Source organism: Xenopus laevis, chromosome 8S (genome assembly GCF_017654675.1).
Source record: "Xenopus laevis strain J_2021 chromosome 8S, Xenopus_laevis_v10.1, whole genome shotgun sequence".
In the NCBI taxonomy this organism is placed as follows: domain Eukaryota; kingdom Metazoa; phylum Chordata; class Amphibia; order Anura; family Pipidae; genus Xenopus; species Xenopus laevis.
In genome coordinates, this window is record NC_054386.1 from 55,868,876 (window position 1) to 55,884,194 (window position 15,319).

At 39.3% G+C, this 15,319-nt stretch overlaps 1 protein-coding gene across 1 annotated transcript; it reads right to left on the reverse strand.

Annotated features, from left to right (window-relative positions):
- Positions 1–7,153: 7,153 nt before the first annotated feature.
- cdx4.S (caudal type homeobox 4 S homeolog) lies at positions 7,154–14,920 on the reverse strand. The gene is made up of 3 exons (XM_018232950.2): positions 14,331–14,920; positions 9,427–9,572; positions 7,154–9,112 (listed from the first exon to the last, which is right to left on the reverse strand). The coding sequence occupies exons 1-3, from the start codon at positions 14,767–14,769 to the stop codon at positions 8,915–8,917; spliced, it is 783 nt and encodes a 260-aa protein (XP_018088439.1). The 5' UTR covers positions 14,770–14,920; the 3' UTR covers positions 7,154–8,914.
- Positions 14,921–15,319: the final 399 nt, after the last annotated feature.

Below are 15,319 nucleotides of genomic sequence, written 5' to 3' on the forward strand. Positions count from 1 at the left end.
ACACAGAACATAGGTTCTATCTTGCCTGCATTCAGCCAGTAGCTTTCTATACAAATAAGCCGTAATGTGACTTGCTTTGGATCATCACATGCACAAATTGATTTCACCCAAGAATTTCCTTTTTATTTTGCATAATGAAGGAATGATATACTGGCACATGTATATAGGAGTTCAGCTCCTGGGGGAAATGACGTAAAAAAAAAAAATTGACAATGTCTGTCGTACATTTCATCTCAAAATATTGTAAGCAATTGAATTCTGATTAACAAGTATAGCAGTTCCTTAGGCTATCTTGTAAATATACCTTTCCTTATCCTATAAATGCTGTTTGATCGTATTACTTCACCTGAGTTTAGAAAGTATTCTCAACATTTGCTTAGGAACACTAAAAACCTTGGAAGCTGCTCTAAAATATGCACGTTATTCAAATCTGATATTATTCTCTAAGTTATAACCACCATCTACCTTCTTTGCAGGTGTATCACCTTATCTATCTTAAAATAGAGGGAAATTTAGAATGAAACTTGTTGCTCAGCCCAAACCTATGAGAAAAGATATAAATATCAATCACAGTCATACAAAAACTTTGTTATGATCAACCAAATCATCAACAAAATAAGCATTTGGTAGTTTCCCCATTGGTCGTTTAACTAGAGCAGGTCTCTCAATGTTGTTTAACAGTTAACAGTTTAACGAAACCAATAAACAAAAGCTGGCCACTAATAAACAAAATATTGTTGTCTTTGGGTAGGACATATATAAAACTGAACTGAAGCAAATGCATCTTAAGCCGCCAATAGACGCAAAGATCTGATCGTACGAATTGAGGATTTGTACGATTTTCGGACCGTGTGGAGAGTGCCACTAACCATTTGATCTTTATGGTTAGTGGCAGGTCGGGAGATGGGAAAGTCCGATTGTACGTTGATTTGTACGATCGGATCTTTGCGTCTGTGGCCATCTTTAATTTACTGCTGACCCAGTTGGCAAATGTAAAGAACCATGAATTAGCTGGGGGTTGAACAATCAACTGTTGCAACCTGTTTCGTAAAAGATTATCTCATGTGATATGGCCATTTAGTTTGATTTTTTGGAAAGTTTATAAATAACAAATGTCACAATACAAAGCAGATCAGTAATTCACTGCATGGCAGCTAAATTTAACAAACTTTAAAAATCAACCATTTATCATTAAAAATGAAAGGCAAACCTTGGTTTCTCTTAGATGATTTGCTATAAGCCATAAGCTTAGCTTTTCAACAGCTGCTCTGACCACACTGAGCATGTGCAGGTTCTCTGACACTCCTAACAAAATTCAAGATGGTGACCACCTGTTTACAAATTTGAAGACCCGGATCATTACTGTTATAGAGATACTGAAACTTTAGCCGAGTTCAGTAAGTTTAGTGTATAAAGTGGAACATTTCCAGCCATATTTGTTTTAAGGGTTGAGATTTACATTAAAGGGCCTCTAACAAAACACAACATGTATAAGAAAACAATGTTTATTATTGAAAATGTTCACTCTCACGTGGTCACGTCCATCCCCCCCACCACCACCACCACAAACAAGGCTTCAATTTTGTCAGATTTGTAATTTATTGTAGGAACTGTCACTCCAGGTGTTTGGTCAGCCAAAGGACTCTATCTGCATTTTTCACCTGGCCCACTAGTGCAACCACAGGTCCAGCCATACAACCACTGACTGCAACAATGTCATAAGAGAAAGAATCTAAAGTACATGAAGCTAAAATAAACAAGGGAAAGTTGTGCTCACAACAAGTAAGTTGCAGGTAAAACATAGTCCCTTTGGAAAATGTATAATGAAGCAATAGAATTCTTAATGAATCAGATAAAATTGAGCATAGGACTGGCCAGATATGGGATGACTTTGACGTAGTTGGCCAGCTGAAATATAATGCAATATATGGACAAACAATCGTTTAAAGGGTAAGGCATTTTTCAGTAGCAGTATGCACAAAATGTCGCTGTCTTAAATATATTGATAATGGGTTGAGTGCAGAGGACTCTTGTATTTGACTATATGAAGCTAAAATCCACCCCATGTATGCTGTATTTGTGTTTAATGTATTGAGACAATGCCCCCAAATGATAGACACACACGTGCAGGTTATGTGGAATAGTATAACTCTGTATTAGTTAATGGAATTTTTAAGGCGACGAGCAAAAGAGCGAGTAGAGCAGCAGGCATGTCCAAAGTGTGGCCCGGGGGCCAATTGTGGCCCTTTTTCAAATTTGAAAAAGGGCCTCCATCATGAAATGAATAATAATGAGGCCCCTCAGCACAGTGTAATCAGGAATCCCATAGCAGTAATAGAAAGGCACATTAGTGAAATGATCTGCCACTTGGTCTATACTGCTGCCTGTGTGCTGAAGGTGTTAGCAATAGACATGGACTGGCACGTAGAGACGCTCTTTTTTCACATAATTCTTTAGTGCTGGAGGTGTCAATAGACGTACTGACGTGCCAGTACAGTAAACGAAAAAAGTATGGCGTCACTACGTTCCAGTACCGGTCTATTGCTAATACATTCAGCACACAGGCAGCAGTTGACCAAGTGGCAGATCATTTCACTAATGTGCCCAAATATTACGGCTACGTGATTCCTGTAATTTAATGTTAATGGTTCAAAGAATGTCGGGCTGAATGGTCGGCCCACATTTTCACCTCACCAAATCTGGCCCTCGTTGCAAAAAGTTTGGGCACCCCTGGAGTAGAGTATTTGACAAGGGTTAATCAGAACCAATACAAGAAGAAGCAGCCTTGAATGCGCATATGGTTTGTGTACATGTCAATATTCAGAGCTCAATTACTTCCTGTCTCTTTCTCACAAAGCTGTCTCTCGCTCTTACACGGTTATGTGCCCAGCTCCCCGCACTACCACAGGGTCAGGTGCATATCTTAGTAAGTTTGCCTCATAGACTAGGTGGTTACATGCTGCCTCTTGCTCTCTTCCGTTCTCTTCCGCTTCCTCATCTAATTCATTGATGGTCCGCCATATTTGGCAGCAAGACGCTCATGACGTCAGCGCACCACAGAGCTTGAGAAGCAGTGAAGTCACGTGACGGTCCTGGGGGCAGGGCCTTTATGCGAGGGTTATTTTGCGGGTAGGTAAAGACGGGATGATGTTTGGAGTTAGTGGTGGCTGCGTGTGTCTGTTCCTCGCCTAAAACACCTTTAATTTAAAGGAACAGTTCAGTCTAAAAATTTAAAACAAGGTAAATAGATAAGCTGTGCAAAATATTATATGTTTTAGTTAGCCAAAAATGCCATCACTATAAGGGCCCGGACACACATGCGGATATTTGCAGCGTTCCGGTGCTAATCGCACCACGGAGCTGACTGCTGTGTAAATACGCAAGCGCAGCGTGCCATTGTGAAGGTTGAAACCCCTAGCGTATTTAAGCAGCGTTAGGCTTTTTTCTTTTTTTTTTTAAAAAAAAAACGTGGCTTGGACAGAAAATGCTACATAAATCCGCATGTGTGTCCTGGGCCTAAAGGCTGGAGTGACTGGATGTTTCACAGAACACTACTTCCTGCTTTGCAGGTCTATTGGTTTCCACTGATTGGTTACCAGGCAAGAGACTTAAGGAGGGCCCGGGCACATGGGGCATAACTGTTTGCTTTTGAATCTGAGCTGAATGCTCAAGGACTGATTGCAAACTCATTGTACAGTTATGTCTCTTGTGGCCCCCCTTAAAGTCGTTGACTAACTCAGAGCGAGCTGAAAAGCAGGAAGTGTTCTGTTATGTTAGACATCCAGTCACTCCAACCTTGATACATTACATTTTTGGCTAACTAACAATATTAGAAACATATTTTATTTTGCACATACTATCTATATACCCAGTTTTTATTTTTACACTGAACTCTTCATTTAATGTAGATTTGGGGATTCCTGGACCCTAAATTATGCTGTTTTGTAGGCCAGGGCTAGGTGGGAAATATGAGGTGTGTTACAAACTTTAATTATAGAGCATTTAAGAACTTTTGCAGGGTTTGGAGTCAGTGCCTGGCCAGACCAGTTGTGAGCCCAATAAGTGGTGTTACTTGAGATGGCCATACACTGGTAAATTTAAAATGTCAGATTAGAGATTTATCAACAGCCTTGTTTTTTTCAGGAGTAGTAACCCGATTTTCCCACCCCATCCTCTTGTCATCTGATTGAAAGCTCATTGCCCATTCATCTCGCTGTGTGTACCATATTATTCCTCAGCCTTTCAGCAGTTACCAGTGTCAGCTCTTGATTTCGCCTACTCTGAGTCAGCAGATCTGCCCATTTATAAACCCTGCAAACAATATCTTGGAGAAAATGGGGCAGATGTCTATTGGCTAAGTATCAGAATTAAATTCTAGCAACGTTGGGGGATGGGGGGGTATAGGACGCTGGGACGAGTTATCCCCGTAGTTACAATACAATCATTTCACTATAGGGACAAATGATTGAATCAGCCAGATATCGCTCACCTCTAGTTGTGCATATCGCAGTAAGAGCCACTCATTTGGCAACCTTGTGAAATGAGTGGATCGTTTCACGTATGACAGACATTAAAGCTGTGGACAATTTTTTGTTGCCATAAGAAACTAATGTATGATTTTTCTCATGCCTGAATGTAAATTAGTGTTTAACAGCCGGTTCCTTATTTGGGCAGATCATTTATGGATGAGTCATCATTTGGCCAAATCCAAAAGATATGGACTCCCAGATCAGCAGTGATGACCTTATTTCTTAGGGTCAGGCCACACAGGGCGTTTTGGGGAAATTTGGTCGCCTGGCGACTAATTGCCTCGTTTTTGTGGCGACCAATCTCCCCAAACGCCTTCCCTGAATCTGCGCCGGCTAAAATGAAAAAATGCTGGCGCTAATCACACGCGGCGATTAGTTTTCCGAAGTAGCCCAAAGTTTCCTCGTGAGGCAACTTCGGGCGACTTCGGAAAACGAACAGCCGCGTGTGATTAGCGCCGGCATTTTTCCATTTTAGCTGGCGCAGAATCAATCATGGTTGGAATAGAAGGCTGAAGGACATAAAGTTACATAATAGGGATTTCACCAGTAAGGCAAATGGCACAAGTAGCCTTCTCAGCTGGCATATTCCAACCAGCAAGAAAATGCCAATACCCACCCTGCTTTTTCCATTAACATGCAGTGGCAGTTTCCATTTATACCAATAATAGGAGGCCACCATTTGAAATACACAATGGAGGGAGTATATGTCGTTAGAATAAGGAGTCATTTAATGTGATACTAATATGCTATTCTATAAAAAATATAATGTGTCATATCCTCTGAGAGAAAAGCCTCTGAGGAAGTCGTAAGACGAAGCGCGTCGGGCAGTGATGTCATCCACAGGCGCCCAGGGTTACACGTGGCGGTTGAGACGCCGGCAATTACAACTACACCGACTGCTTGGAGAACCCGGAAAGTGACGATGCGGTGACTCAAAGAGATTCTGTGGGAATTTTAACAGAAACATTGTGAGTTCAATTTTAACTTTACTGGTGATTAAAATATTAATGGTTTTACACTATGTCAGTGCGTTTTTATAGAGCTGTGGAATTTGGAGCTGCATGGAGAGGCTGCTGCTAAACATTTCCTTAATGGATATTCCTTCTTAAATGTTTATGAGTACCCCACCATTCAATTCACCACACTGCATGGTGCCGATTAGTGTGATAAGGGGCACACAGATCAAATAAGCGGAACTAATAAGGGCACCTATCTTAGTAATACTGTGATTTCACTGAGTGGTGTACCAATACAATTTAAAAAATATCACTATATTGGAATTATCTATCTTGTTTCCTTATTTTGTTTAACCTCATGCTAGTGAGCGCTGGTTTTCTCTTCAACACTAATTGGATTTTACTACAAGTCTGAGGGAGAACAGACATTTTTTAAACCGGCAGAGGAAGTGGACTACCAGAACCTTAAATATCCTTTTTACTGTATATCCTCTGGGAGAGCTTTAGACAGCTGGGTCTGACAAGGACCATGGCTAAATTCGCTAAATTCTTTCCTCTCAAACATGCCTCCTTCACTTAAAATACAGTAAGCTTTAAAAAATGTTCTGCTGCATTGTGATAGCCGCGGCCATGAGTTTTTTGTTTAAGCGTCATGAATATGGCGATATGTTCTTAGTGAGTATGCGCCACTTTTATCCTGCGTGCTCACAGAACTCTTCACAGCAAGCAGAGCCAATCAATTAAGAAATGATCACTGCTCTGTGCTGTACAGCTATACAGCATTGAAAGCACTCTAGTGCCCTAGTAAGAGCCTGCGTTGCTATGTATGTGATTGGGGTTTGTTTTTCTAGAGGGCTGGCAATCAAGAAGTCAGCGCTGACTGTGCAGAATTACAGTCTTGGTCTTAGTAAAGACCACAGCTGGTTATACTGGAGCAAAATGACTGCTATTTAGGGTAACTGAGGTGCATAAATAAAGTATTTTTAGTAGACATTTTATGGGGAATGCAAATTTGATTGGACTTCCCTTTAAAAACCAAAAGTGAAGGAGATATGAGTGGAAACATGCAAATTACTCATGCACCGGTCAACTGTGCATCTGAATTATCAGACAGGTACAGTCTGATAATTCAGAGCCATATATCCATATTTGCAGACCATTACAATCTTATCAGAGCAAGATATTGGAATATGACTTCTGAGTTAAGTACTTGGAAAATTGTGAAGCAGTAGAAAGTAGTACCCAAGGTCAGAAATCCAGAATATAGTTAAAAGCTGTATTAGGTCATAAATCACATAACTGCAGCTTTAGGTTCACTAGAGTACCAGGAAAATTCTTAATGGGTCCTGGCACTAGTTACTTGTCACAGTCATGTACTGTATCCACAGATTACTATGGAAAGCAGTGACAGGATGTTGAGAAAGTTGATCAAAATGACCTGTATTACATTAACCTAAGAAAGCATGGTTTATATTGCAGTTGCAAGTGGGTGCATTCATTTGAACCAATGGCATAGTCAGCGGTTTGGTTTGATCACTGCTGCTTGTGGGGTAATCAGTGAGCTGCCACCCAACATACTGTATATTTACAAAAATCAGAACTATAGAGGATTACCCTGTGCCCATTGTATATATATATATCTTTGAAATAAAAAGAAAAAACAATCAGTCTTATTTATTCTTTATTAAATAATTAAATTGAATGACATGGAAACCCTAACCAAGTGCAGTCAGTAAAAACATAATTGTTTCACCTTTCGTGACATGAATGAACTGTCTATGTCCAGTGTATGGGCCAAGTACTGTATACTCTATGGGGCCGATTCACTAACGGTCGAAAAAGTGAGTGTTTTTTAGCGATCGATTCACTAAAAGTTCACTTATCTAACTTAAGAAGTGATATTTTTAGCTGAACTGTGTTCGGTATTTTATAGCATGCGTTATTTTGTGTGATATTTTAGGGCATTTGATATTTTCACACTTCATTAGTGCAATTTATAGCACCTAAGATATTCGGGATGCCACTGGCAGAGTAGAAGTCTCTTTTTACAGTGTTCTAGTCATTCCTTTCCCTGGGAAACTTAATATAATTCCATGACACAGAACGTAGTGCATTCTGGATCTGCCCAAGGTATCATGAAAATGTGTTAGTGGCGGTAGGTAAGGCTCCAGTTCCTCATAAAGGTCTTTAATTGCTGCCCTACAGCTCCTCACTGTGCAGAAATTTAGAATTAACACTTGCGCTATGTCTATTAACGCATGCGAAAATACCAATGAATCATTCCTTAAATAACGCGTCTTAAATAAATCATTCCTTAAATAACGCGTCTTAAATAACGCACACAACTATGCGTTAAGGAATATTGACCTTTAGTGAATCAGCCTCTATATATTATACTGGTTCCCACTAGTACAGATTTGTGAACTGCTCCAAACATAAGGATTCACACTCTGGAAGTGTCTATATTTGGTCAATATTAGGATAATATTCTTTAATTTTGATTGCAAGCTTATTTAAGCAAAACTAAGCCACCAATAGATTTCACTACTGCAGGATACTATGGACAGTTCATGTTCACAGATGAGTACATTTTCTAATACCTTGGCAATGCCATTCATATGAGCTGTATAGCTTGGGGCCTGCCAGCTGGAGGTAATCAGACATCTATATTACCCTAAGCCTGTCCAAATGCTCAAGTAATTTATTTGTATGATCATTTTATTATATTCTGGTCCCTGAACATGAAACCAGTTGAAAAGCTCTGATATAGATGTGATATTTGTAGTCCATATAGTGTGAAGTTTCCTTTGTCCTTTTACAGGCCCCCAATAACCAATAAGTAAAATTATATTCTATTAAACACTGTACAAATTATACCAATGTGCATGTCTCAATAGTCTGCCAAAATAGCCTTAGTTTGACTGCGGCCTTTTCCAACCCGGGATGCAGCCACTGATCACATGGAGCAATAAATTAAACTTTTGCCCAAAAATTCTTATATAATAAAGAAAGACGATAGGAAGACCTAAAGTTTGGTTTACGTTCCAGTTTTGTACAGTCATACTTGGGAAAGAGAAATCAAAGAACAGAACAGTTTGGTTTCGTTCTCCGGGTCCATAGTTATTACTGATTTTTTTATCATACATGGCTCCAAATTTCCACATTTGTGGTGCATTTCCCAGAAATAGCTTCAACTGTATAATAGCGTCCAGGTGATTGCAAACAACCCCCTCCCATAGTCAAGGGCTTAATGAATCACAAAGCAGTGGATCCAGTGGAACAAATAACAAATTTGCGTATTTTCTTTGTCGCACTATGGTGATGACTTGCAGGTCTCATATCTGAGTGACATAAGGTGTTCATGTAATACTTCCAAAGCTTGCAGTTTTTTGGGACAGAGTGACATGCTTGCAGACACTTTCTTTATTGCTATAGGCCACTGAGTGCAATTGAGGGCGGCTGGTATAAGGAGCCTAACATATCCGTATGTACCACAGAGTCACAAAGTGGGTTTGGACTGGCTGAACTGGAATCGCTCTGCACAGAACACATGCCATCAAACTGGTTAATTTTCTTCTTGAATACCTTCCTTTCTTTGGCTCTGCGGTTTTGGAACCAGATTTTTACCTGCAGAAAAATAAAAAGCCAAGGAGATTGATCAACTTTGAATGAGGTCAGTGTTGTTTAGGTATAAGCAGGTAAAATCAAAGCAGCTATTTAAACAGTTGTAAATAGTTTTATCAACAAAAATTGTACTTAACCTTATAATTTAATGCATTTGGTTCAAAACAGTAAAGTCATGTTTTGCTGACACTGTTTTGTTATTGCACTATTTTTACATATCAACTTCCTTTCACTATATGTATTTACTTGCAAAATGGCATATGCTTGACCATGTATGCATTTCCATGGTTAATTACTACAACTGAAAATAACCATACCTGTCTTTCAGAGAGTCTTAAGCTTGCAGCCAGTTCTGTCTTCCGCCTGATAGTGATATATCTGCTGTAATGAAATTCTTTTTCCAGTTCCAGCCTCTGATGGTCAGTGTATACCACACGGTATTTTTCCTTGGTCCTTGTCTTGCCTGAGAAGAAGAAGAGATTTAGAATGCTGAATCGCCATGGAAATTAACTTTGGAATGTTCTTAAAAGAACAGTAATTCTGAAAATATAATTTGCCACTTTTGTATGTATGTGCATATGTATGCATATATTTTAAACATATACACAGCTCTGTAAATGGATTACAATAAAAAAATTGTAGATATTTTTTAAAGGACCGGAAAAAATGGTGGAAAATCTTGGAAAATTTAAAATCAGGGTGATGTAGTTTGCCCAACATGTAGGGTTGCCACCTGGCTGGTCTTTTACCGGCCTGGCCGGTAAAAATGATGGTTGACACCTGCCAAGGCCGGGGCCTGTATTACAAATTTACCGGCAATGCAGTTGCCGGTAATTTGTAATATCCTTTAAAAAAAGCCCTCGGCCTGCTCCCAGAACTTACAGAACTTACCTTTTTTGTAGTCTTCTTCGCATCGCCGCGATGTTGCTCCACCCCTTTTTGCAGGGCGCTGCGTAGCCCCACCCCTTTTTGCGTCATGGTCCACCTCCTTTTTGTACCCGCCCCCCACCGGCCGGTTATTTTTTTCATTAAAGGTGGCAACCCTAGTTGATCCCAATGTTATTAATAGGAAAAAAAGATAAATATATAGGAAGGCTGGTATTTTTTTCCAGAAAAGATGGCAACCCTACCAACATGGGATCACAAAAACAATTTGAAAAAATGAGGAAAAACTTAAAATCAGGGGATGTAAAATTTAGGTTTCACTGTACTACAAATGAGGACAAAAACTGCAATAAGTGAAAATAAAAATATATATACTGTAACAAAGTTGCCTGACACAAGTTAAGAAATGCAAGAGAAACTGGGACTCTTCTGTTTGTAAAACATCAAAATATTTGTAGTCTATATGACCATATAAAGTCATCTTCTCTAAGCACCAATTTTACTACATGGTGCCACTAAACATTGTAAGTAAGGATTTATTTTACAACTTATCCATAGCTTATATGAAGCTTTAGCTATAGCTTTAGAAATATGGAGGCAACTTAAACAGTACTGATTCTGCTGAGTACTAGCACCTAAACCCTGAATTAAAAATTAGATATTAAAACAAATATATTCATATTCATTTTGTAACCATAGATCTCAGACAACATGAGCTTTCGTGTGCACTTGTCATATTTGTAAACTTAAAAACATGACTACGGTAAGACAAAAGGCCTTGTATGTAAGTTAGGCACCTATGTGTCCATGGCTGCAGGTGAAATGGTGCTCTACTGAGACAGGATGTCCAATAAAAGCAATGAAATGACAACACAACTGTGAGGATAACAAACAAACACAAGTCTACTTTCTTATATTGCTTAATCAGATGTTCTGTCTCCCTTTGATCCTTCCTAATTCTCTTTGATGTATGTTTGGAATCATACAGAGGAACAAAGATTCCTTAAATGAGCGCTCCAGATTCTATTGAGGTGCTAATTCTGAGCCAGGAGAAGACAATGAGTTACAAGGTGATCTTATCAATGTACGTCTTCAACAAGCTGGGGCTGTACTGCCCAGAATCTTTCATCTTAAAGAAAGTGCTGGAAGTTTTTGTTTTTCAAGAGCTGTTTTCAATTGTCATTCAGTTTCTATCATAATGTTTTAAGCGTCTATGGTGTTACTGCTCTTTGTACCTGTATCCTTAGGGTCTGGCCACACAAGCAGATTCGGGGAGATTAGTTGCCCCTGCGACTCTTCTTTGGGGCACCAATCTCCCCGAACTGCCTTCCCCCTGCCCTCCGCTGGCTAAAATGAAAATCGACTGAGGGAAGGCACAGGTGATTTTCATTTTAGCTGGCAGAGGGCAGGGGGAAGGCAGTTTGGGGAGATTGTCGCCCTGAAGAAGAGGAGATTTGTCACTGGGACGACTAATCTCCATGAGTCTGCTCATGTGGCCAGACCTCTATGATCAGCACCAGGTTTACAGTTTATTGGGCAATTATAAAACAGTATTTTTTTTTAACTGTACGGCATGTTTTTTTTTGAAGTGATCAAAAAAGCAGCTATTTGTTCCCATTGAATGTGCCACGAGTACCGTCCCTCACTACAATCAAAGAAAAGTGACCCATGGGGATTATTGCTGTATTGAAGGCTAATCTTTAACGACAATTTAGTGGCTATAGCCCTAAAAGTATAATAACATAATTGATGATGATAATGAATTAAATAATAATTAAAAGAACACCCATTATTATTAGTGCAGAAGTTGCATTATGTGAAAAGAAACCAAATATGCCATGTTTATTTCACCATAGTGCAGCATTTTCCCCCAAATGCGATCAAAATTATGAACTTTGCTATGTGTGCCTTTTTCTGCTGTAAGCAGTATCATTCCCACAAGCATTGAAAACTGTTTCCCCATAGAATGCTTTAGCAATGAAAATCTTTATATATTCTGCAAGGCTGTAGGCATGTATGCATACACTGGAAAATGGATAAAAATCAGCGATACAATGGTTTAGCATGCAGACTATGGAATGTTCCATTTATTATACTGTAGATGCATAAGAAACTGTTTGCCACCGTTATTCTCATACCTAACAGATTGCTGAACCCTTCACCATGATTTAATTCCTACTGCTCAGTCCAATAATTACTTTCGTGCTGGGGAAGTTTTCCCCCAGCAGGTCAATGCCTTTGTGTTTATTTATGGCACCTTCCCAAAGTTGGCCATGGTATTAAGTCTTAAAACTCTTTTGTATCACTTCCAGAAACCCACGGTCCCTTTGTGAATTACTCTTTGGAACAATGTCCATTGTGGAACAGATCCTATGCATTATAGGTTATTGCTACTCATGGCAAGCCCCCGACTTTATGACCTTGCCAATTGCTTTTAGTTTCAGATGAATGGCGATCAATAAGTGGTATAAGATAGCTAAAGCCCAGTCAATGCATAAATGAAAAAATGCCCTATTATTTATATTCTAATCTTGCATAAATAAATAAATAAATAGTCATTCCAAACATTCCATACCTGAAAGAAGTCAAATTTTATTTTAAAAATGTTAAAATATACCTATGCATTAACTAGAAAAAAAAGATAAGGCTTCATTATGGAGCTCAGTCGTAAAAGTCAGATTAGTCTTCGAAAGGCAATAAAAAGGACAATGTCTTTTTATTTTCTGTTAAAATCGGCACCATTGCCAATAGTATAAACTCTGGAGAAAAGACTGTACGTAAAAAAAAAGACAAAGCTGCATATCAAAGCCAGGGGAAAAGAACTGTGAAAAAGTCTGCTACCTCTATGGAACTGATAGGCCTTAATATCATGCACAGGTCAGGGGAAAAAACCTGACCACTCTGAAAGAAACGTTTAATTTGCATGACAAAAACAGAGTCCGTATGCTTGCATCCTATTTCTTTGATTGGAATTAAGGTCACCGGAATATCCCTTTAGTCAAGGGAATCAATGACAAAATGCTGGAATAAGGTATATTCCATAAGCATGGATGGTGAAAAGGCTACACATATTTATCACTAGGTCACCATCCTTCACTAGTATAAGATTTCTAGATTTCTTCTTTGGTAAATGGTCTGTTCTCTCTTTTGAATAACATGAACCAAATGTTTAAGCAATGGTTCCCATTCATTATTCCATCTGTCACTTCCTAAAATATTTTTAATTCAGGATGAAATAGTCCATAGAAGCCATACATATTCCAACCTTACTTCTAATCAGTAGCTTAGCCCATGTCCAACATTCAGATATTGTGAGTAAATTAGACCAATTCCAAACACAAAGACAAAAAGTGAATTAATTAATTAGGGTCGGTGGAACATATAGCATTTTGTCTGCATATAAAACACATAGCAAAACACCAGGATCTGCCTCAGATTGCTTCCTATAGCAGATTATGGGACTGGGCATAGCACACCAATATGTGGCCCAAAATACAGAAGTCTGTGCTTTTCAAAAATATATATTTTTTAAATAGTTGCAATAAAAACAATGATTCCAGTGACATTAATTTGAATCAATTTAAGATAAATTCCTGAAATGGTGTTTCTGTTATCCCCCTGAAAAAAAACATACACTAAAGGTGGCCATACACGGGCCGATAAAAGCTGCCGACAGGCCGTGTCGGCAGCTTATTGGCCCGTGTATGGGGCCCCCCGACGTGCCCCATACACTTTGCCCCATCGGATTACGGCCGCATCTATTTGTTGATGCAGTCCCGCGATCCGACCGCCCGTTAGGCATCGTTAGGATCCGATCGTTGGGCACTAGGGCCCACTATCGGATCAGCCCGATATTGCACACCTCAAGGTGGGCATATCGGAGTCGCCAAATGAACGGATCTCTCCATGTATGGCCACCTTAAGCCAATGCTTTGTGGGCCATTACCCTTAATTAATATCGAAAACTATATGCATTTGGACTGTCATTGGTACACATATTTATATGGACATGCAGTGGGCCTTTTGGTAGGATGTACAGCTTGATCATATTTCTCTAAAAATGGATATTTCTCTAAAAATGGATAGTTGATTTAAGATGATTTATAAATAAATACTATAGTAGTAAGTTTCACCACAAAAACTAACATATACAAAAAAAAAATGCTAATCTGTGTAAATCTACTTCATGGATATGTACTTGTCTCATTTTATCAAAAGGGACTTTTATAATAGGATTATCAATTTGGTTTTTGCTTCAAAAAGCAAAATTTGCTAAATAAGTAAACAAGTCTTTGTGAGTGAAATAACGCTCAAATCATGGGATAGCATTCCATACCTGTAGAAGTTGATTGCACAGTTTTTCCCATCCATTCATAAGAATTCTGACTCAGACCGCTGGGTGAGTTGGCAGCTGCATGAGTCAAATCTACAGGGTGTAAAATCCCAGTCCCCGATGGATGAGGAGAGCTATAGCCAGAAGAATTATAAGCAAACTGGTTAGGTGATAAGTCAGATGATTGTGCCATATTTGTGTTGGAAGTTCCAGCTCCATAAGAGTTCCATTCCTCCCTTGGTGATCCATACTGAGGTCCCCAAACTCCACAGGGCTGCCCTTGGTCATCCATTGGTGGAACATGATGATACGCCACATAGTTGAAATAAGGTTGATTAGAGATGTAGTTCTGCGCTGTGTGGTTGTTGCTGGTTGATGTTACTGAAAGTGGATACATGGTGACGCCCTTGTGCTTAGTATGTCTCCCACATGTGATGTTCATCTCTATGCTAGATCCCCGGTGGTCATCTTTGCCCTATTAGTTCTCTCTAAGATTGGCTATATTAATGACCTGTGTTGTACCGGTGCTTGTATCCTACACATTACTAACAATGCTGTGGCCAGGTGCCTGCAGACACAGCTTACTAAAGCCCAGGCTGATGTCAGAGATAACTGCCTGCCCCCCAAATACATTTGCATTCAAATGAAAGGCTGGACATCCCAGTTCCAACACCTTGTTGCTACTTTCAGTGCTTCCTTTTTGACCGGAGCCTTAATGTAAACTTTCCCACATCCACTAACAACTACCAGCCACACTCAGCTACTGTTTCAGTCTATTATGGACAATAAAAATGTGTTATAATCTATTGTATTAACAAAAACCTTAATTGCGGGTGTTAAATAAAATGCAACTTGAGCATGGTTCAGGTTTTGTACCTGTATTATAGCATTGCTTAAACTTAGCTCCAAAGGCAAATATTTATGCCGATATCTTGCCCTTTGTATTTATCCTCCTTTAAGACATGAGCCCCATAAAAACCGTCTGTTCAAGC